This window comes from Ochotona curzoniae, unplaced genomic scaffold (assembly GCF_017591425.1).
Source record: "Ochotona curzoniae isolate NIBS_2020 unplaced genomic scaffold, NIBS_Ocur_1.0 contig_3819, whole genome shotgun sequence".
NCBI lineage: Eukaryota > Metazoa > Chordata > Mammalia > Lagomorpha > Ochotonidae > Ochotona > Ochotona curzoniae.
The window spans coordinates 53,319,413-53,343,134 of record NW_024466004.1 but is presented as its reverse complement, the minus strand read 5'-3'; the positions used below and the strand labels follow the sequence as shown (position 1 = coordinate 53,343,134).

Genomic DNA, 23,722 nt, shown 5'->3' with positions numbered 1-23,722 from the left:
CAATGGAGCAATCTTTCACGTTCATGAATTAGAATATTGTCAAAATGTCTATACTACCCAAATCAACTTATACACTCAATTCAATCGTCACCAAAATTCCAAGGACTACCTATATAGAACTAGAGAAAATCTTAAAATTCATCTGAAACATAAGACTCCCCTACCCCCCAAAGCAAACTTAAAAAATAAAAACAAATCCTGAGGCATCACAATATTAAATTTCAAGACATACTTCAAGATTGTTATAATCAAAATAGCATGATACTGGCATAAAAATAGACATACAGCTCAACAGAACAGAATAAAAATGCCAGAAATAATCCCATGCATCTATAATCAACTAAACTTTGGCAAATGAAATAAAATCATTTCCTAGAGGAAGGACAATTTGTGCAACCAATCATATTGAGAGATTTTTCATTTCCACATGTAGAAGTTTGAAACAAGATCCCCCACCTTACATTCTATGGAAAAATCAACTTAAAATAGATCAAAGGTCTAATAAGATCTGAAACTACCACACCACCAGAAGGCTGCTTGGTGATTTTAAACAAGCTAATTGCTTCAGTCAGTTAAAAAAGGAAAAGATACAACTATCACAATAGTCCCCAGATTAGACAATATCAAATGCTAATAAAGAAGTGGAATAAGAGGAATTCTAAATCATCACTACTGGAACTGCATTATGGTTCACTCACTTTGGAAGACAGTTTGACAGTCTTACTGCAGAAAGAATGCATTAACTTACTACTGTATAAAGTCAAAAATATATTCACACACAGCTTTTAGGATAAATGTTTATATTAGTTCATTCATAACTGAAAAAAAAAACTGAAAGAAACCTAGATGTCCTTGAAATGGTGATGAGTAAAAAAAAACTGTGCACATTCCAATAATTACTCAGCGATGAAAAGAAATGGACTATCAAGACATAAAAAGACATAGAGACTACTACTGATGCCACAAAAAGGATCATGGAAAACTATCATGAATACATTGGGTAATTTAGATTAAATAAATTGCTAGAAACATGCAACCCATCCAGACTGAGTCATGAAGAAATTGAAAATCTGAACACGTCAATAAAAACAAGGATACTGAATGAATCATCAGAAATCACGCGACATGGAGCAAGTGTTGAGTCTAGGGCTTCCGTCTCAGGAGGGAGTGCCTGAGTTCACTCCCTGGCTCTGGTTCCTTTCCCACCCATGGGATTAAGACTCCGGGAGGCACTAGCGATGCTTTCAGTAACCAGAATCTGGACACCCACATGGGGGATGCAGATTGTGTGTTCAGTTCCTGGCTCAGGCCTCAAGCCGATCTCAATGGTTCTGGGCATTTAAGGAGTGAACCACTGGATGGGAGTACATTCCATCTTTGTCTCTACTCTCTTTGTCCCTGTCCCTATACAGATAGCCCTATTTATGTCCCTAGCCCTATCTCCCTCTCAGAGGAATAAAAAGTAATATACTTATATATAAAACTTACACATATATAAAAAAACCTCCCCCAGAAAAAAAAAAAGCCCAGGATCACTTGTAAATTCTAACTTAACATAAATTTTTCTCAAAATTTTCAAAAATACTAAAGGAGGAAACATTTCCTAATCAACTTGATCCAACCAGCATTTTCCAAATACCAAAGCAAGATGAAGACACTCTAAGAAAAGGAAATTAAAAATCAACACCCCTAAGGCTGGCAGTGTGGCAAAACAGACCACACATGTTGTGTTGGTATTCCATATGGGTACCAGTTCTAGTCCATTTCCAATTTAGCTTTCTGTTAATGTGCCTGGGAAAACAGTAAAAGATGGTCCTAGTTCTTGGGCCCTTGCATAAACATAGAAGACCGTAAAAAAGATTCTGGCTTCAGACTGGCCCAGCTCTAGCCGCTGCATCCATTTGGGGAATGAACCAGTAGATTACCTATATGTATATGTACATGTATGTTTATGTGCATAAAGGTATATATTTATACATACACATCTATATGTGCATATACAGAAATAAAATGTGCATGTATATATGCAAACCAAGTCTATTTATATGCATGTGTACGTACATTTCTCTATATGTAAGTATATATAAGTATACATGTGTATATATTCATATATGTGTATCTAAACATATGCACACATACATATGCATCTATACATATAGATGCGTGTATATAGTACACATTATAATATAGCATATTATACAGCACATACATAATATAATATTCATTATATATGCATATGTATTAATATATAATGTATAAGTATATTATATATTATACATTCCTCTCTATATGTAACTCTGCCTTTCAACTAAGTAATAGATCTTTTAAAAATAAAAGTCAGCATTCCTTATAAACACAGGTACCAAAGTGCTCAACAAAATGCTAGTAAATCAAATTCAAATCCAACAGCATATTAAAAGATTTTTCACCTTGATCAAGTGGTACTCATCTCAGGAATACAAAGGTGGGTTAAGATGATTCAAATCAATAAATAAGGCACACCACATTAGTAGAATGAAGTACCAAAAAAATCTCAATAGTTTCAGAAAAAGCATATGGCAAAATTCAACATCCTTATAAAAACTCTCAACAAATTAGATACAATAGGAATGTGCTTCAATATAACAAAGGCCATACACACTGAAAAATCATTCTCAAGAGTGAAAAATATCAATATTTCCTCCAAGATCAGGGACAGTAGCAGTGTGCCTACATATAACACTTCTATTCAATATCTAAAACGTGAAATAAGAGGCATCCAGAATACTAAATCAAAAGGAAGAAGCAAATTGTGTATTTGCAGATGACATGCAGAATCACATGGTAGTTCTGTTTGAAAAATTTTTGAGGAACTTCCACATTACTTTCCATAGTGGCCATTCCAATTAACATTTGCACCAACAGCATATAAAAATTCTCTTTTCGGGCCTGGCCCAGTGCGGTAGCCTTGCAGCTAAAGTCCTTGCCCTGCACACACCAGGGTTCCATGTGGTATGGGTTCTAATCCCAGCAGCCCCACTTCCCATCCAGCTCTCTGTGGCCTGGGAAAGCAGTAGACGATGGCCCAAAGCCTTGAGGCCGTGAACCTGCGTGGGAGACCCACAAGAGGCTCCTGGCTTGCAATCAGCTCAGCTCAGTTCTGGCCATTGTGGCCACTTGAGGAGTGAATTACTGGATGGAAGATCTTCCTCTCTGTCTCTCCTCCTCTCTGCATATCTGAGTTTCCAGTAAATATAAAATAAATTTTTAAAAATTCCTCTTTTCAGAGCCAGTGTTCTCAAGTAGTGAGTAAAGCCTCCACCTGCAATGCCAACATCCCATATGGGTTTCAGTTCAAGACTTGTCTGCTTCACTTCCCATCTAGCTCCCTGCTAATGTGCCTGGGAAAGCAGCAGATTAAATGCTTGGACCCTGTGCCCTGAGAGATCTGTTAGAAGCTCCTAGTGCCTGGCTTTGACCCAGCCCAGCTTCAGCCATTATGGCCATCTGGGGAGTAAACCAGTGGAAGGAAGATCAGTTTCTCTCTGCGTCTTTCTCTTCCTCTCTCTTTCTAACTCTTTCAAATAAATAAACCATTTTAAAATATTCCTTTTTTTCACATTCTGGCTAATGACAGTTTTTTTTTTTTTATCTTTTTGTGAACAGACTCCCCAACAGGTATAAGGTAGATCTTTCCCTGTGGTTTTGACTTGTATGTCCCTGATGACTTATAATATTAGACATTTTATGCCATACTTGCCACTTTCAGAAGATGCTTATTAGCTTCTTTTCCCATTTTTAAACTTGTTTTTAATTTTTGTGTGAATTCCTTTACCTTTGGATGCTAACACTTTGTCAGAAATATGACTTACAGGCCCCGCACCGTGGCCTAGCGGCTAAAGTCCTCGCCTTGAATGCAGCGGAATCCCATGTGGGTGCTGGTTCTAATCCCGAAAGTGCCGTTTCCCATGCAGCTCCCTGCTTATGGCCTGGGAAGGCGGTCAAGCACTGCCCAGAGTCTTGGGACCCTATACCTGTGTGGGAGTCCCGGAAGAGTTCCTGGCTCTGGGCTTCGGATCAACTCAGTTCTGGCCGTTGTGGTCACTTGGGCAGTAAATCATCAAATGGAAGATCTTCTTCTCTGTCTCTCTCTGTCTCTCTATATATCTGACTTTGCAATAAAAATAAATAGACCTTAAAAAATATATATGACTTTTGGGCCCATCACAACGGCTCAACTGGCTAATCTTCCTCTTGCAAGTACTGGGATCCCATATAGGCACTGGTTTGTGTCCCAGCTGCTCCACAATCTTCCAGCTTTTGGCCTGAGAAAGTAGTGGAGGATGGCTCAAAGCCTTGAAAACCTGCACACATGTGGGAGAGCGATAAGAAGTTCCTGACTCCTGGCTTCAGATCAGCTCATCTCTGGCCATTGTGGCCATCTGAGGAGTAAACCAGCAGATGGCAGATTTTTCTTTCTGTCTCTACTTCTCTCTGTAAATTTCTTTCCAATAAAAATAAATATTTTTTAAAATATGACTTATAAATATTTTCTTATTTCATAGGTTGCCTTTTCACTTTGTGGTTTCTTTTACCAATTTATTTCTACTTTTGTTGCCTGTGCTTTTGGAGCTCTGCAAAATATCAGTGCCAAGACTAGTGTCAAGACGCTATCTACTTATTTCCTTTTCTCAGAGTATTACACTTTCAGGTTTTACATTCTAGTTTTCGTTCTGTTTAGTATATTTTTGTGAGTGGTATATGGAAAAGGTCCAATTTCATTCTTTTGCATGTGGATACCCGGTTTTGCCAATACTGTTTGCTGAAATGACTGCCATTTCCCCACTGTGTATTCATGGTGTCCCAGCAAATATTAGTAGGTTTATTTCTAGGCTCTCAGTTCTGCTCCCTGGGGTCTAAGCATCTGGGTTTTTACACTGTTTTGAATACCACAGCTTTGTAAATGCAGTTCAAAATTAGGAAAGGTGGTGCTTTTCCATGTCTGGATGTGTATCTGAAGGAAGCAAGTCTATCTTCAAGAGACATCTGCACTCCCACGTTCACTGTAGCGATATTTGCAATAGATCAGACACGGACACAACCTAAGTGTCCACTGATGGAAAATGAGTAAGAAAACATATGTAAAATCTCACTTATATTTGCAATTAAAAAGCCAAACAACTCTCAGACACAAAGACTAGTATGGTGATTTTCAGCAGCAAGAGTAAGGAGTAGAGGAAGTAGGGGAAACAAGAAAAGCTGGTCAAAGGCACAACCTTCAGCTTGAGACCAACATTCCTGGGATATGTGGAATAGCATGGCGACTATGGTCTAAACTATATGATACTCCATGCCTGAAATTTGCTGAGAAAGTAGACCTTAAACATTCTCATGATATATACAGAAAAAAGTAATATGAGGTAATAAGTGGTCTTATTTGATTGTGTTAATCATGTCACAATATATACTTATATCAAATGTCTCACAAAAGAAAAGACATGGAGGAACTTATCACACACTGCTTAGTAAAAGGAATCACTACAAAAAGACAACATCGTCAACTATGCAACACTTTGGAAAAGCAAAATTGTGAAAAGACCTCCAGTTTCGGGGAATTTGAGAAGGGTTACATAAAAGGGTGAAGAGGTAAACTACATGGGATCAAAATTGTTCTTTATGGTTCTATAATGGTGGATACTGAACTTTATACATCTAACAAAACTCAGGGGTGGGCATTTGGCACAATTGTTGAGCTACTGCTGGGGATGCCTACACCCTCTAACAGAGTAACCATGTTTCAGTGCCAGGTCTGCTCCTTCTGGTAGCTTTGCCAATGCAGATACCGGGAGCCAATGGGATGACTCAAGGACTCAGGTCAGCAGCACCCAAAACACTGCAGACCACCTGAACAGAGTTCCAGATCTGGGACTTCAGCCTGACTCTGCCTTGGCTCTTGTAGACATTTGGGGAACAAGCCAAAGAGTGGAGAATCTTTCTCACTGTCTCACTATCTCACTGACTTTCAAATACATAAATAAAATAAAATAACAAAACTAGATAATAAAATAATGAATCCTAGTGTAAATGGTTCACTTAAAATATTGATTTTTATTGGAAAGGCAGATACAGAGAGAAAGATCTTCCATCCACTGGCCCATTTCGCAGGTGGCCACAATGACCAGAGCAAAGCTGATCTGACCCCAGGAGCTTCCTCCAAGTCTCCCATGCAGTTGCAAGGACCCAAGGCTTTGGGCTGTCCTGGACTGATTTCCCAGGCCACAAGCAGAGAGCTGAATGGGAAGTAGACCAGCTGGGAAACGAACTGGTGCCCACATAGGATCCTAGTGCAAAGACTTTAGCCACTAGATTATCATTGCCAGGCCCGACAATGCACTTATGTTAATAATGATATACCAATATTGGTTCTCCAATTTTGACAAATATATCACACTAATGTAGGATGTTAATAACATGAGAACACTTAGCAGGGAAAGGAGAGAGTATATGGAAATTTTCTGTACTATCTATTCAATCTGTACACCTAACCAGCTTTACAAAATGTCTATTAATATTTTTAATAAAAGTAAACAAATTTAAAGTCAGTAAAGCTGGTTGTCAAATCAGACAATAAAAAGTGAATTAGGTACTTAAGAGAAGAATTTAGATGAACAAAGAGTCCAATAAAATCATTTACTAATCCATCTTTGATCAGAACTGTGTGCTATGAGACAGTATATGGTCCCCCTGCAATTAAGAGTGACAATGGAAATAAAGTCTATACTGATGTGTTTTTTTTAAAAAGCCTGCACTGATGTAAATCATGTACAATTACAGATAAGAAAGATAATTCTACTTAACATGCCGTAAGTATTTTTAAACCAATGATTTTTCCAATCTCATTTTATTTTCACAGAATCTACTCTTTCTGAGCTTTGAAGCATCATCAAGATTTTATCCAACTACGAAAAGCAAGTAAAAATGCCCATAGAGAAGTAAAAGGCAGAAAGAGGTTTAGGTCAGTCTGAGCTGTAACAGGCAGAGTGTTTTCCAGAAAAGACAGGCTGCCGTATATTGTGTTACTCAGGCCTTGCACCCTTCACACTCTCTCTGTACAACCACCTGTCTGTTTCACCCTGATTTTTACACATTCTTCAGAATCTCAGTCTTCCCTCAGGACAGCAGGTGGGCACTGGAGAGCCAAAAACATTCCCAAACTCTAGGGATTGTGTCTAGTCGTTCTTATTTCAAATTCTAGAGTTACTAATCATGTATTTTGTGGTAAAATACACAAAAATAGGCTTTATAATTTATGATTTTAGGGGCCAGGTGTGGTGGGATAGTAACTAATTGTCCACCTGCAGCACCAGCTTTCATAAGAGTGCCATTTGGGTCCTAGCTGCTCTACCTCCAGGACCTCCTTTTTAATTTTTTTTTCAGGACCTCCTTTTTAAAAGGATTTATTTATTTTTATTTGAAAAGCAGATTCACAGAGAAAAGGAGAGAGCATGCCCACAATGGCTGTAGCTGACCTATTCCAAAACCAGGAGTTTCCTCCAGGTCTCCCATGTGGGTGCAGGATCCCAAGGACTTCAGTCATTCTCCACTGCTTTCCCAGGCCACAAGCAGGGAGCTGGATGGGAAGTGGAGCTGCCAGTTCAGGAACTGCCACCTCTATGGGATGCTGAGGCTTAAAGTTGGAGAATTAGCCATTTGGAGAAGTGAACCAGCAGATAGAAGATCTCTTCCTTTGTCTCTACTCTCTGTGTTAAATCTGCCTTTCAAAAAAACTTAAGCAAATAAATAAAGACTTTAGAACCCAAGTCTTATGATATCTAAGTCAGTTCTCTTTTCATAAAGTCATGCAATGTGTATATGATGTGCAAATGCCCACAGAGAACATATCCTGAGATGTGAGGAATCAATGTAGCTATATAACCACACCTTTGCAGGTTCACTTTCTAGTCCACCAAAGCCACGGGCTGGTACTACTCTGTCACAAATATATTTTCAAATTATAGAAGTTATTATAGCTGTTGTAGAGAAATTAGCAGCAAAACGAGGAGGATGATCAAAAGTTAGAAGAAACAGGAAGCAACCTAATTAATAAGCTAATTAAAAAGAAGCAGGAAGAAGGCAAAAGAAGGCAAACAAATACTACACTCACCACCACATTTTTTGCAGCTTACTTTTGGAGACAACATGGAGGCAGGAGGTGCAAGGAAAAGATGGCAACGTTCAGGCTTCTGGCGGATGAGGGAGAAGTTTCTGGAACCAGACTGCATGGTTCTTCTTCCAGGTCAGCTTCTCCCTTGCTGTGTGACTCTGGGACAGATTGCACAACCTCTCTGTTGTTTCAGTTCCTCATCTATAAAAGAGGTAGTAATAATTAAATACTTCTTCATAGATCCCTTGTGAGGATTCAATAACTTCATGCCACCACGTCATTTAAAACAGTCTGTTTTAAGGCTCAAAATATACTCAGTGTTGGGGTCAGTAAATTCATTCTGCAAAAACCCTGATGGCGAATATTTAGGCCTCTTAGTTCTGTCACTGCTGCCTTTGTATCACAAAAGCAGTCCCAAAGGCTCAGCGCCATGGTTCAATGGCTAAATTCTTGCCTTGCAAGCACCAGGACCCCACATTGGCGCTAGTTTGTGTCCCAGCTGCTCCACTTCCTCCATCTAGCTCCCTGCTTATGGCCTGGGAAAGCAGAGGAGGATGGCCCAAAGCCTTGGGAAACTGCACCTTTGTGAGAGACCTGGAAGCAGCCCCTGAATCCTGGCTTTGCATGGGCTCAGCTTCAGCCATTGCAGTCATATGGGGAGTGAACCAGAGGACGGCAGATCTTTCTGTCTCTCCTCTCTCTAAATCTGCTTTTCAAATAAAAATAAATAAATCTTTAATACAACAACAGCAAAAAAAAAAAATGACTATTCCTGGGTTCCAATAAAACTTTGTGAAGCACTACATTTGAATTCCATGTAATTTTCACATATCATGAAATATTGTTCTGATTTTTTCAACTGTTAATGCAAAATCTCTCAGGCTGTATTGAAAAAAATAGGCCTTAGGATTACAGTTTGCTGACCTTTTTCCTATAGGAAAAAACCAACAGATATTATAATTCCACGGTCTTTGAAAAAGTTATCTGTAATGGCGCCTTAAAACAAGATGGGATACACCGGGTAAGAACTCAAGATTACTTCCAGGGTTTGTTTTGTCACTTTCCAATGAACAATCATGCAACGAGTTCTCTGTGATCGTTTAGGAACAAGAACAGTGTTCTGAAAAAGCTTGCAGAATTGGAATGAAAAGGTAAGTTTATCTTGGTGCATAAATCTGTGAATGATTTTTTCATAGTATGCATTTTCTATGAAAAAAAAGTTATACTTATTCATTTCTTTGAAAGGCAGAGTTACACAGAGAAGGAAGGAGAGAGAGAGAGAGAGAGAGAGAAATCTTCCACTCACTGGTTCACTGTTCAAATGGCCCCAAACAGCTGGAGCTGAGTCCACCCATGAGGGAACAGAGGACCCAGGCAGTTGGTTACTGCTTTCCCAGGCACATTAGCAGGGAAGTTGATCCGTAGCATAGCTAGGACTGGACCCATTAAGGCACAAGCACCGCACCTGCAGCCTTAATGCTCACACAGCACTGGCCCCTCCATGAACTTTTCAAAAATCTTTCTGTCTCTTAAACCTACACCTTAAAACATATGTTGTGGTAGCCACCAAAATGTTCAGCAGGCTTTCTAGAAAGAAACGGGGTCTGAAAAAGTGGCCCTGAAAACTAATCTTAGCAATCTTAGCAACTTTGAGAAGAGGTAGAGATTTGCAAAATATAATACACATTCCCACACACAGAATAGTGCCTCAAGCACCATGCTAAGTCCTTAACGGGTATTATCACCATTTAGTCCACAAAACAATCCCATGCGATACAGAGGCGATCAACATCTTTATGCTACAAAGCTACAGCAAGAATCAGGAACTCCCCCACATCACATAGCAAGCTGGCGGGGCAGGATCTGTGTTCTGCGGCACTCACGGTGCACCCGCCAGGCTGCCGCGTACACCCACTGGATAAACTTGGTCTGTGCACCTGCAGGTACTGACTTCATGATGTACCTTTATACTCTCCGTGGGAGTCTTTCTGCTTACATCCCTTCGGGCAGTCAGGAACAACCTCATCCTATAGTACTCATAGCAAATGAGATGCCACGGTGGAAACTGGATACCCACCTAAACGTACCCCTCTTCTGCGTGGGGCTGGTGGAGGGGGGGCGTGCCGAAGCTCTCTCTAATAAAACAAACTCCTTTGTCTGACAACTGCCTTCCTCATGTATCTTTTTTTTTTCCCTTAGAATTTAGAGTCCCTGTGTACCGAATTAAAGCGGCACATTCCAGTGACTATACAGGGAGCGTTCATCCCTGTTTAGCGCCCGGCTTTGAAACAGTGGCGTTTGGTCAGGCCTGTCCCGCAAGGCGGCAGCAGCGGCAGGACCGGCCCCTGGCGGCTCCCCGACGGCGGCGTCCCGCGTCCCCAGCGGACCCAACGTCCGGCCTGGGCAGCCGGGCCCGGACTCGGGAGTGGCGCGCTCTCCGCGCCCTTCCCTCCGAGGGGCCGGGTCGCCTTAGCCGCTCACGGCTGAGGGGAGCGCAGCAGGAGGCCGCTGGTGCTCGTCGCCTTCACGCTGAGGGGCGTGCGACCAACGCCGCAGGCCCCACCAGGCCTCCCGCCCTCCAGTCATGCCCAAACAAGGGCAGACTCCAGAGGCGCTGAGGAACCGGGGCAAAAAAAAAAAAAAAAAGAAAAATTAAAAAAAAAAAAATCAGCGGGCGTTTCGAACTGCCCGCCGGGGTGTGCTGAGGCGCCGCGGGAGGAGCGGGCTCCGCCCTCCGGGGGGCGCCGGGGCGGCGGGCGCGTGCGCGGTGCGGCCCCTGCCCGGCCGCCGCCGCCGCGGCGATGCCTATTTTAGTCAAAGCCGCTGAGGACGCAAGGACCCAGCCCCGGCCGCCGAGCCTCCGGACCCGCCCGCCGCCCGAGGATCGCGCGTCGGGCGCCCGTCGAGCCGCTGTGCCCGTCGAGCCGCGGCGCCCGTAGCCCCGGTGGCTCGTGCCCCGCCGCGGGCGCTTCAAACTTTGGCCATTTGAGCCCAGGCTCGGTGCCGGGAACAAGCCAGGTAAGGAGCTCGAGGCGCAGCTGCCTTGTGCTGCTCCTGCCCGCGCCCCGGGCTCCTCGCAGCCTCCCAGGGATAAATCGGGAAGCGAAAGTTGGATCTGGCTCCGCTGGAGCAACTTTGGCGGCCCCGCTCGCAGCGGCCTCGTCTCCGCGCTCTGCCCTTGCTCGCCGGCCGCGCCCTCGGTGGGCGCCCTGTCCTTGGAAGCCGCCCTTGCCCCGGCTCCCCGGGCTCCGCGGCTGCAGACCCTACGGTGTCGGACAGTGCCGGTGTCCTCGGGAGCTCGTCCTCACCGAGTGCCCCCGGCTCCCGCGCTGTACGCTGGGCAAGCTCTTTGATGAGCTCCGCTCTCCTGTCTGCCGGGCTTCGGGCCACCGCGACTCCCGGTCCCCAAAGTGCAGGCGTGTCCCGCACCGGGTGCGCACGGCGGGGCACCCCGTGTCGTCCGCCCCCGGGTCCGAGGTGGGGCTCAGCCCTGTACAGGTCAGATCCCTCAGTGCTCACTGCATGTGAGGGCTCCTGTCAAGGAGAGCCACTGACTGGGAGCAAGGTGAGCGGGACCTCTGGGGCTGGGGGAACGCGCAGAGGGCTGGGTACTTCTAGTCCTCGCCCCCCACTGGAGCCCTCCTTCCTGAGTCTCATGTTTGGCCAGACGAGCCCAGAAATGGCCTACTTCATAGCGTAAGTGCGAAAAGACTCACATAATGCCATTTACCGATGTGCAAGATTGCGGGATGAATTAAGTCTGCGAGCACGAGTTTTTACTCCTGGATGTGTTAGCTTCTTGTTTGTGACTTGGTGACTTGGTGTTTGGTGTTACTTTCACCATTTAGCTGTTTAGCTCAGCAACACCTAACAGGATTGCACTAGAACACGTAATTTAAGGAACCAGGCCTTGAGGATCTGCTGAGAAAATTTCTCTTGGTTTGGTAAAAATTCATCTGAAAGTTTACTGATTTACTGAAGTTTAACTTTCCTTAGATACAATCATTCTCTGCAGAAGGGTAATTCAGTGTGAACCACAGAAATCCTTTTGCTAATCAGTTAAAACTGGTTAAATTTGACCAATATGTATTGCCAATTATGTATATAATATATAATTACATATATTAAGGTGTATTGCCATAATATAATCGCATCTTTTTATTACTATTTTCTGCCACTTAGATTAGCAGATGGTTAATTTTTCCTATCTTCCCTCCCACCCCCTTGGACCAAAATGTGTTACTTTTAATGGCATCTTAAACAACTTCTGTAAACCTGGAAGTGAGCTGCAGCGTTTAGCAGACAGCGCAGGTGTCATCAGTGGGATAGGAGGTGAGATGCATCGAGCAGTCACTATGTAAACACGTACTAAGGCCGTGAAAACTTGGGCAGATTTTAAGACCCTGTAGTCCAGCTACTTCTGTTCCAAGACAAAATCAGGCCTGGGGAGAAGTGACTTTGCCAGGCTAATGTGGCTCCCTGGTGACTTGTGATAAAGAGCTAGACTCTGGCTCGGTGTGGCCAGGTCCTCCTGTGTTTGCCCTTGGGGTCTGGAAAGTGCTTTGCCAGCTGCTGTCAAGCTTGTATCCGTGTCCTATGACTGCCTTCTCTGCCTCAGGGGCGGCTTGGAAGTACACAGGTGAATAATGTGTGTGCCTGCCTCTTAAATAAGGAGAGCCCAAGTGCAGGCAGACCCCAAGAGCCGCAGAGGTTTTAGGGGATGCTATGGGTAGCTGACATTGATTTAAAGAGACCAAGGATGCTCATTAGCTTTCTGCATCTTGCAGAAATGGGAAGGGTGGGGGGAGAGGGTAATTTGGGTTTGACCTCAAATGGAGTTATTAAAATAATGGTTCCTCCCATCCCAGTAAGTTTGTGGATTCAAACATTTGAACAGCAGTTGAATGTTTATGCTTCTTTCCTTTTTGCAGCAAAACAATATATAAATCAACCATTACTGTTACACTTTGCGGTTCTTTTAGAATTCTGTAAAGAGGTCTTTAATTGACTTGGTCATTGCATTTGTATTTTGTTGAATTTGTGTATTTTTGTGATCTGAAGAGAAGGGAAATCCTTGCATATTTGATAACAGCCTTTCAAAATGTGTACCCTGCACCAATTATTCTATAATCTAAAACCATTCCCATGTTGAACACAATGAACAGTAAAGTAAGGTCAATTGCCTAAACTTACTTTGAAATAAGTTTAATTAAAATAAGCTTATTTTCTTATTGAAATAAGAAACGGTTTCTAAATTAAATTTCAAAACATTTTGAATCTTCATTTGTGACATTTCTTCTGAAACAGAATAACTGGCATACTCTGTAAATCTACAGTGTTTCCACCAAAGATCCAATTTATATAATCAAAAGTAGGAAGACCTTTTTTAGGGACTGGAACTTGACGACAGGCAGTATAGATAGAAAACAAGGCTTCTTGCTGCAGGTTTTACGTAAGCAAGTGTAAGAAGCAGTGATCTATGAAATGTGCTTGCTGTGGGTTCCTGCCACCCACGCAGGAGCTCTGGCTTGAGTTCAAGGCTCCTGGCATCAAGCTGGCCAATACTGGCCTTTGCAAGCGTTTGAGGAGTGAACCACAACATAGAAATTCTTTCTCCCTCTTTGTCATTCTGCCATTCCAGTAAATTAACAAATAAATAGCTTAACATTTTTAAATAGTAACTACTAGAGTATGAATTTCTTTGGAAGTATTCAAAACTTCACTTTTCCAGTAATTATTCTTATGCTCCAATCCAGCGGTTGCCAGTAGGAATATGATGGAAGACTATGCTAACTTGGCGATTGCTGTGCTTTTGATTGATAACCCATTGTTACTGACTGCCTTTTAGACGAATTAATTACCTCTTCCTGTCTACCACATCCAAGTCTGTAGAACTTCAATCACTTTATGGAAAATATTATTAGAAGATAAGTCTATTTTGGTGGAAAAATTTTCGAAATTTATGTATGTGTGAGATCTTCAAAAAATTCATAAAAACGCAGATTAGTAAAAATATATTTTGCATCCAAACAATTTTATTTTCATTTCATTTCTGTGCCTTCGTGCTCTTATATATACATATTTATGTCAGGGAACAATTGTACTATGCTAAGTGCTTTTTATATATCTAATATCATTTGATTATGTACTCTGGTTTCGCTTCAGATCATACAAATCTTTTGCCTTATATTTAATATCATTTGGTTGTAAGGTCGATGAAGTATTACCATTATTAAATAGATAAGGAAATGAGTACATTTAATATCTGCAGAGCTGGGATGTGACACCAAATATACTTAATTTCTATGTGCTAAAGAAGTCTATTTATGAGCACTTAATGTACAAGAATGATTTTGGTGTAAAACCAATAGAGGTAAGAAGACACAGTTGCCATTTTTATAACTGTTCTTTTGTTGATTTGTTTTTAAAAAGGACTTGTCAAGATGAACTATACAGAGTCCAGCCCATTGGCAGAATGGGCTACAGAAGGTTTTACATCTGAGTTTGAAAATATCATACCCGTGCCTTCCAATATCACCACTTGTGAAAACTGGAGAGAGATACATCATCTGGTTTTTCATGTAGCAAACATCTGTTTTGCAATTGGATTGGTTATTCCAACCACACTTCACCTTCATATGATACTTCTTAGGGGAATGATGACCATAGGTAAGATACCTTCTGGAACTGGCAGTGGATGGGCTTCGTGCCAGGCCTTCAGGCCTATCGCATATCAAAAAAACAAAACATGGCCTTGTCACTGTGTTGGCAGTCTACCTAGTGACTTAGATCCTGTTTCTTGTTTGCTTTTGTTAGGTGAAATGTTATGTGTTTTCATATGTGGTTCAGATTTCCCACATATCAAAAGATCTGGGTGCAAGAGTGAGGACTTTCAAAGCCAGACTTTGTGGTTTGAATCCTCATTCTTCTCCTTACCTAACTGTGTAACTTGGGCAAGGGATTTAAAGTTTCTACCTTTGTATTCCACACATGTCAGAGAAGGGGTAAATAATAGGATCTCGTAGTGCTGTTGTGATGATTAAATGTGTGTGTGTGAGAGAGAGAGGGGGAGAGAGAGAAAGAGAGAGAGAGAGATCTAATTTAGAACAGTATCTGGCACACAATAAGCACTAAATTGACCTAACTATTAATTTGAAAGGCCAGTACTGCTGTGGGCAGTAAGGAACATGGGGAAGCAAAATAATTCCCATGCACAGTAGTTCAAGCAAAACACTATTTTTGGCCCCAGTCACCTTAATGAAAAAAGTTAAATTGATTCACATCAAAATACTAAAATGACTGAGTCTGTTGTTACAGCCAGTAATTCTCGTGAGATTGCTCTGATTATTTCATTCTTGACCCATTTACTGGATACATTTTTGTACCCCTGTAGTGTGTTAGACAAAGACGGAAGAAAGCAGTCTCCATCCTTGACACCTGTAGGAGCTGAAAGCAAGCAGAATGGAACCAGGACCAACATGTGGCCATCCCAAGAAACAACTTAGCCACTAAGCAAAATGCCTGTCCCAATCATGAATTTCAGGACATTGCTTTAGAGGAGAAATATACCAAAACGATAGCCTAAGCTAACTCTCTATTCTATATATGCAAAAAGTGAGGCCTAAACATGTATAATGATCTACTAAATATTAAAATGGAGAAAACAATTGGCCACCCCAGGACTTAAAAATCCTGCTTCTTTTAGTCATTCAATTATGTCACCCTCTCCCTTTTAAGTTATAATATTTTAAATTACGTCTATAATTTTTATGAAACCTTATTTAAAAACACGTTTTTACATTTTGGACTTTATTCAGATGCTGCAAATCATTCTGGTGAAATAAAAACCTCACAAATGAGTGGTGGTGGTTCCAAGAGTTGGGTTCCTGCCTCCCTTGTAGGAAACCTGAGTGCCCAGTCCCCAGTCTCAGCCCTAGCAGTCAAAAACATCCTGAAGGAGTGAACCAGGGCATGGAAACTTTCTGTCCATCCTGTATGTGTGCCTGCTTGCCTCTTAAATAAACAATTCAAAATTTACATGGGAGGTTGGTTTTTTGTACGCATATTTTTTGAGATATTTGTACCTTAGTGATCATTTTGTTAAAATTAGAGTAAATGTTAACTCTTAGGCAATAAAATCGACACAAAGGCAACTAGAGATATTGTATGGAAGGTAAGAGAATTGGTAAAGGAAAACGGGAAGATTCTCATATCTGAATGAAAAGTCATCAAGCAAAAGTTTGGATAGCTAAAAGATTTTGGTCCAGTTTTGGCCCACCAACAGCCACGGAAATGCAAAATAAAATACAGAGTTCCTCACTGTCAAATGAAGCTTTCTAATTTTATAATATTGGCAACTTAATATTAGTATTCTCAAACAATAATACTGCAGATTTGGACAGACTTTTTAGAAAAGTTTTTCAGCATTATTAAAAGCTCCACAGTTAATTCCTTTGATTCCCTTTCAGTAGCCCAGGGCAAATGAACAAAATTTTTTACACACAAAGATGTTTATGCTACTTCTCAAAAATTATAACCAAAAACTCCAGAAAAAGGGAACTGGCTAAATATTTTATGGTTTGATCAATTACAATAATTACAAGCTATGCTTACACAGAGTTTTAATAAAATGAGAAAGCCATTACAATAAATTAAAAATCAGAGCTTATTTTAAAAAGATTTTTGGGGGCGGGTGGAGGAAGTCAGATTTACAGAGAAAAGGAGATACAGAAAGGTCTTACATCCTCCTGGACCATGCTTGACTGCTTTGTCAGGCCACAAGCAGGGCACTGGAAGGGAAGTGGAGCAGGTGGGACAAACCTGCACCCATATGGGATCCTGGTGTGTGCAAAGGCAAGGGCTTTAGCCACTAGGCTACCACACTGGGCGCAAAAACAGGGCATTTAATCATATGTACAATCATACCATATGCTAAAACTGACACAAAAACTGTAAGATGGCATTAAAATATCAATAGAGGTCTCCTTTCAGTGGTAAAATTAAGGGATTTTTTCCCCCTCTTTGAAAAATATTTTCTATGCAAATTTTCTGCTACAAAGCATGTATTATTTTAATACCCAGACAAAATCACACTTCAGTGTTATATTTGAGAAATTCCTCAGATGTGACTTAAATGCTGAGAATAAAATATTTACTGAACTACCTGCTGAAGCTATTCTAGATATCTAACATAATAACTCTGCTCTCCAACAGGGTGCACCCTTTATATCGTCTGGGCCACTCTCTTCCGATGTGCCTTGGATATCATGATCTGGAACTCAGTGTTTTTGGGTGTCAACATGTTACATCTTTCCTATCTTTTATATAAGAAAAGACCGGTAAATATCAAAAATGCGTAAAGAAGTAATTTCAAAGCTGAAAATTTCTTTTTTTTTTTTCAAAGCTGAAAATTTCTAACAACTGCTTCGTCCAGAATGAATGTCTAGCACCTTCAGTCCCTTTGACACTGTTATTGCCCTTTGTTCCTATCACCGTGATTGGCACAGAGTGGGGGTGCATACAAACTTTTGATGAGTGAATTTTTTTCAAAGAGGAGATGAATCAGCAGGGCTTCGTGAGGAAACTGGGCATGAAGTGAGAGTTGCAGGGTGAGCAGTTGTGAAGATGGGCCAGCAGATGGTCTTCTGTGACTGTGCTATGGTAGCTGGTAGGCCCACGAGCAGCAGCAAGTGTTTGTGAAGGAATGATTTTATATACACAGTACTAGAGCTCTGGAATGGGGGTATTGATGATAGGAAGAGTAAGGATTATAGTTCCTGAATAGCAGAGCCTACTGAGCTTCTGAAACACAAGGCTCCAGAGTGGCTGATGTGATCCTAGTAAAGTGGATAAAGCACTTTGGGTCTGTGCTTTTGTTTCTTCTTGGGCTGTAAAAACCTGCTCTTTGGGAAAATATAAATGAGGCTTCTCCATCAGAATGAAACAGCAAGATGAGCAGGAGCATGCTGGAGTGACGTCTGGGAGGAGCTGCTCTCATGATCCAGGGCCGCGAGAGCAGGGGCATCTGCTGAGGAGTTCACCGGGACAGGGTTTGTGGGCAGCACAGAACAGCTCTCTATCTGCCCAATTAGTGTGACTTCCAGAAGCAAAAGCTGGGCCTAGGGCCACTGGGGCGTGACCTGGGCTTTGGAGACTGTGACAACAGAGACCATTAAGCTAGTTAGCTTTCCTCTGTGTCCACCAGCCAGTCTTCTTTACCAGCAGCTTCTCTGTGGCATCAGGTTTATTTCAGCTTAGCATGAAACTGCTACGCCGAGACACTGTCATACCCTTTCCCGTTTCTTCACAGTGCTTGAGAATGCGTACATGCGAAGCAGTGATGGTAGCTGGAGATACTTGCTTTCTTACCCATTGGCGCATTAAAATTATATGTACAATATTATCAGTTCTGTTTTACATGAAGCCCTACTTTTATGTTTATTTTCTTGCCGCCATAACATATCAATGTCATTCCTTTCTGTGGAACAAAAGGTTTTGTGCTATTTATAGAAGGTGCTTTGATTGGGAAGGTGAAGTTATAACAACATTCTAAACCTCAGCAGTTGCTTTATAGCCCATAGAAGGAGATGTAATCAATAGTGCACATCTTCCCCTTATGCTCTCGAGAATTCAATTTAACTACAAAGGTGCCCTTTTAGCATCTACAGTATAAACTGACATTACCATTGACTCTCGCTGGAAAATTCCATTAACCTAACCACAGCAGAGTGATGGTTATGTGGCATGGATTCATTACTTATTCTCAAAACTGTATTTAACCACAGAAGCTAGTTTGTTGGGGCTGCTATATCAGGTCATCACTGTCTTTCAGGTGAAGATCAACAAGGAGCTCCATGGCATCTACCGGCGATTGTTTGAACCACTCCGGGTGCCTCCAGATTTGTTCAGAAGATTAACCGGACAGTTTTGCATGATTCAGACATTGAAAAAGGGCCAGACCTACGCTGCAGAGGATAAAACCTCGGTTGATGACCGTCTGAGTATTCTCCTGAAGGGAAAGTAAGTGCTCTGTGATAATAAGAAATTTCCTAGTTTGCCTTGAATTCTCTTGTGGCCTGCAGGATGGAACCCAGTGGGAGGAAATGTTTCCAACCCATGGAAGAAGCAGTCACAGAATGTATTATTAGCGAACTTTCACTTTACAGCTCTGGTTTGGAATGCAAGAGAGAAACAAGTTAGATAGAATTTACTGCTCTGAATCTTGTTGATATCAGAATTTTTCATTGTAAATTGTTTAGTTTGGATCTTTTATTTCAAGTTAATGAGAAAAAGTTGAAATAGGTTTAAGTCAGGCATTCATATTCAAGAAGCTTATGCATACTTCAGTAGCAATTAGTTTATTTTTTGAGTATCACAAAAACATAATTTCTAGGAGTATCAGACCCCTGGGGAGAGAGCCAGTAGATACTGTGCTAGCCAAACTATTAATAGTTTCACTTTCTCAAAAATCTCCCAGTTTGAGTAACAGATTGCATGGTCACTCCATTTGTATGAGGAATGACGCTCATCAGAAGGCACATGTTTGGTTCATTAAGGAATGCAAGGTTTTCTTGTTCTTAGGTTATTTTCTGAAAGTGCTTTTAATTATGCCCTTCATCTGTGGCATCTTTGAAGCTTTCAGTACTGTGGAAAGTACAATGCTGAATGCTGTAAGCTTATCAGTAAGGAAAAAGAAAGTGCAAGCCCATAAGATTACAATGATGTTGGGGAATGTGATATTATTTGTGCCATATGATGTAATTACTAACATTAATGATTTCTGTACAGAATGAAGGTCTCCTATCGAGGACATTTTCTGCATAACATTTACCCCTGTGCCTTTATAGATTCTCCAGAATTTAGATCAACTCAGATGCACAAAGGTGAAAAATTCCAGGTATGCTTTCACATGATTTTTAAGAAGATTGAAACTAGTTATATGGCTCATTCAAAATCCAAGTGATATTAATAGTAAATTGGCCATTGTTTACTGAATAAAAAAGAGCTTTACCATATGGTATGTATTATATGGTATGTATTCATGACCTCACTTTTCAAAAATCTTAAAATAGTGTGTAGTGCACAAAAAGAGGTCTGGAAAAATACGTATATCCTAATTTGGCCATAATATTAATTCTGTTATTTCTGATTGTGACCTTGACAGCTTTTTTACTTTCATTTTGCTTATTTAAATTTTGCCATAGGAAACATATGCATTTTTTTCTTGTGAGAAACAAGAAAAATGTCAGTTACAGATAATCAGTATTCCTAATACATGTAGCTGATTTTGTGCTAGAAGAGTTATTTTGCGAATCCTTTTATTGAGGAACAAAGGAGTCCCTTTACTCTTATATTAAAAGAATTTAAGGGAAAGGAATGAATTCTTCTAGCAGTACTCATTTAAACATGGAATGCTCAATGTGATTCTGTCTATATTTTAAAAAACAGTTGTTTGTTACTTGATTCTTTGTCCTGATTCTCGCCGGCCCAGCCCGTCCATTTTACTCATCTTGTGTGTTTGTAGGACAGTAACCGAGATGTGCAGATTTCCTTTAATCCTAGCCTCTGGATAAACAGCACATAAATATCCTGAGAGCGGGCCTACTTATAAGCAAGAGGGCAATCTGTTTAGGTAGGAAATGGGACCGAAGGAAGAGTTGGCACCGAGGGTGAGCAGCGTCAATGGGTTTTGGTGGCAGAATCTTATTTTAGAGTCTCATTCTGAGATCTAGTACAGTTTGGGAAGCCTCAGAGTGAAGATAAAAGTGAAATATTTATGGTCATACAATTCAGTTGATTCTGCTGACGCTGGTTACTGCCATGCCCTGCTCTCACTCTTGCCTGAGTAAAACTAGTTAAAGTTCTATGTATTGACTATGTGGTTTCATGTGGGGTCACTGGTAGTGGGACATGGCTCCCAAAATGGCTGGGTTGAAGGTACAGAAGGAGAAAGCTAAATTCCTGTTTCCTGCAGCCTACAGGCTGCACTCTGCCATCCTGAGGGTCAGCTGCACCCTTTAATTTAGGCTCTGAATTGTATTTTTGCATCACTGCCCTCTATGAACTGGTACAAGGCTACTTCTTTCTTCTCTCCTTTCCTTTGACCATCTTCTGTTTTCTTCTTCAAAGCCTCACATTTATCTGTTGCATTGGTTTTTCTGTGTATGATGGGAGGTCACTTTTAATATGCTAACTCAGTCTCATATTATCCTGAAAAGACTGGAATCGAAGGATAGGGAGAAAACCTCCTTTGCCTCCAGAACCATGTTGCCCCAGGTGGCAGAGTTTCTAATATGTACTGTGTTTTCCATTGGACTTCCAAGTATATTTATAGTGCGGTGATCCAAAAGGGAATTTCCACTGCTAGCTACAGCTCTCTTTTTTCTTGAGAACTGAAAATTGAACTTTGGTAGGTAAGAATTATTGCTGATGACTATTAGGGAAGATTTGGAAACCATGCCCAATCTGGGACTCCATAGCTGGATGAAAAAAACAACGCTCTCCAAGATAATCCAGCTTTCCTCTGTGTAGATACTGGGGTGGCATTTCAGGATTGGTCAGTGGATTAAAAATTGCCCTAGTATCAGCAAGCCTGTGTCCCATGCACTGGGGGCCAAATTCATTGGAGAAAACTCTTGGGAGAAATTGTGCTTTGATTGTTTACAAAATGTTCCTCTTGGCAAGACAGGCCAGAGTAAAAAATAGCTGTGTAAGAGTAATATATTTATTGCTTCTTCCAGAAGCAGGTTCCCAGATAAAAAATACCACATGTTTCCACAGCCAGCATTTTACTACCTGAGCCAGATGGCAGTGGTCAGACTTCTCCTGGCACAGGCTTTTTATCTGTGAATCTTGTGTTCCCCAACTCTGCCCTGTTGCAAGGCTTCCATAGGGAAGCACTTCTTGTGAAGTTTTACTTCTTCTTCTTCTTTTATAAGATTTATTTATCTTTATTGAAAAAGCAAAGAGAGACAGAGAGAAAGGTCCTCCATCCGCTGGTTTACTCCCCAAATGGTCAATACTGCCAGAGCTAAGATGATCTGGAGCCAGGAGCTTCTTTTGGGTGCAGGATCCTGAGACTTTGGGTCATCCTCCTCTCGTTTCCCAGGCCATAAGCAGGGAGCTGGATGGAAAGTGGGGCATCTGGGACACGAACTGGTATCAATATGAGATTTTAGTGCTTGCAAGGAGAGGATTAGCCAATTGAGCCATTACACCAGACCCATAAATTTTTACTTTTAAAATTCTTTCTGAGGCTGGGATGCTAATCAATTGTATAGTAAGATGAAAAGGAGGAAAAGAAAGATGAAAGAACTCAATGACTGTTTCTTGAGATTGCACAACTAAAGGTGTAGTTATGATAATGAGAATAGGCATATGGCTGGTGCTGAGAAATTTCTGAACTTACAGTGTATCCTCTGTAAGTGTGTACAATTGTTTGGGTACTTGGAAAACTGCATCCCTTAGTTAGCATTGGTAGAATCTTGAGCATTGTATTTACAAAACATAGGAGTAGAGTTTTGTGTTCTACTTCTTCTTTGTGCAGTATTATATCAAGGAAACTTTCCCCTTTGTACTTTTTATTATTATTATTTTGTCTCATGCTGTTACCCACTGTTAGCCCTATCCTGGTGCTGAAAAGCCTGAAGATCAAAGTGTTATTGACTTTAGGGGAAGGTTCTTATAGATATCACGTTCTTGTAGAATAAATGAACATTAAGTTTTAGCTGGTATTTAAACTTAACATTCTCAGGTGCCTCATTAGCACAGTAGGTAGCACGTCAGTCTCATAAAGTTAACATTCTCACTCCTTTCTCTCTTTCTCTCCTTTTCTTCCTCCTTCCTCCCTCCCTCAAATCTGCCTCACAAGTAAATAAAATAAATCTTTTTAAAAAGAAAAAATGAAAAGGATCACCCCTGATGCCAGCATCCCGTATGAGCACTGGTTGAGCCAACTTCCTGTTACTGTGCCTGGGAAAGCAGTGTGAGAGGGCTCAAGTGCTTGGGATCCTGCCGCTCGTGTGGGAGACCAGAGTGGAATTCCTGGATCCTGGTTTCAGCCTGGCCCAGCCCTGGATGTTAAGGCTGTTTGGGGAATGAAGCAGTGTAACTAAAATAAATCTTTAAAGTTATCATTATGCTAATATAAAGCAAGTATTATAATGAAGCTCTGAAAACATTTAATCAGTTTTGACTCTCTAATATTTTAGTGCTTACAAGAACTCGATACTACATATGTGTTAGTTGAACAGACCACTTTTAAGACATTTTCATCATCTTCTAAAGATATATTTATTTTTAATTGAAAGAGCTTTTACAAAGAGAGAAGAGGAGACGGGGAGATGTGTTCTATCTCCTGATTCACTCCCCTAATGGTCATACTGGCTGGAACTGGGCTGAGCACATGACAACATGAGCCATGATGAGTAGCCAGTTTTCACCCTCTGTTATTACTCTGTTATTACTTCTACCTTCTTATCCATATCCTCCTGCTTCTGGGAATTGTCCAAGCCTGGTTTGACCTTTTATTTCAATTGCTAAAAATCTTATATGTTGTTTCTTCTTCTTCTACTCCTGCTC

General features: G+C 41.2%; 1 protein-coding gene across 1 annotated transcript in view; it reads left to right on the top strand.

Annotated features, from left to right (window-relative positions):
* The first annotated feature begins 14,578 nt into the window (after window positions 1-14,578).
* The window catches only part of BVES (blood vessel epicardial substance), a 34,445-nt gene continuing 25,301 nt past the window's right edge, over window positions 14,579-23,722 (top strand). Inside the window, exons 1-4 of the mRNA XM_040983116.1 lie at window positions 14,579-14,812; window positions 17,357-17,481; window positions 18,975-19,162; window positions 19,931-20,039. Of these exons, the coding sequence (XP_040839050.1) occupies window positions 14,587-14,812; window positions 17,357-17,481; window positions 18,975-19,162; window positions 19,931-20,039 (648 nt within the window). The 5' untranslated portion in view covers window positions 14,579-14,586. The remainder of the gene's footprint in view (window positions 14,813-17,356; window positions 17,482-18,974; window positions 19,163-19,930; window positions 20,040-23,722) is intronic.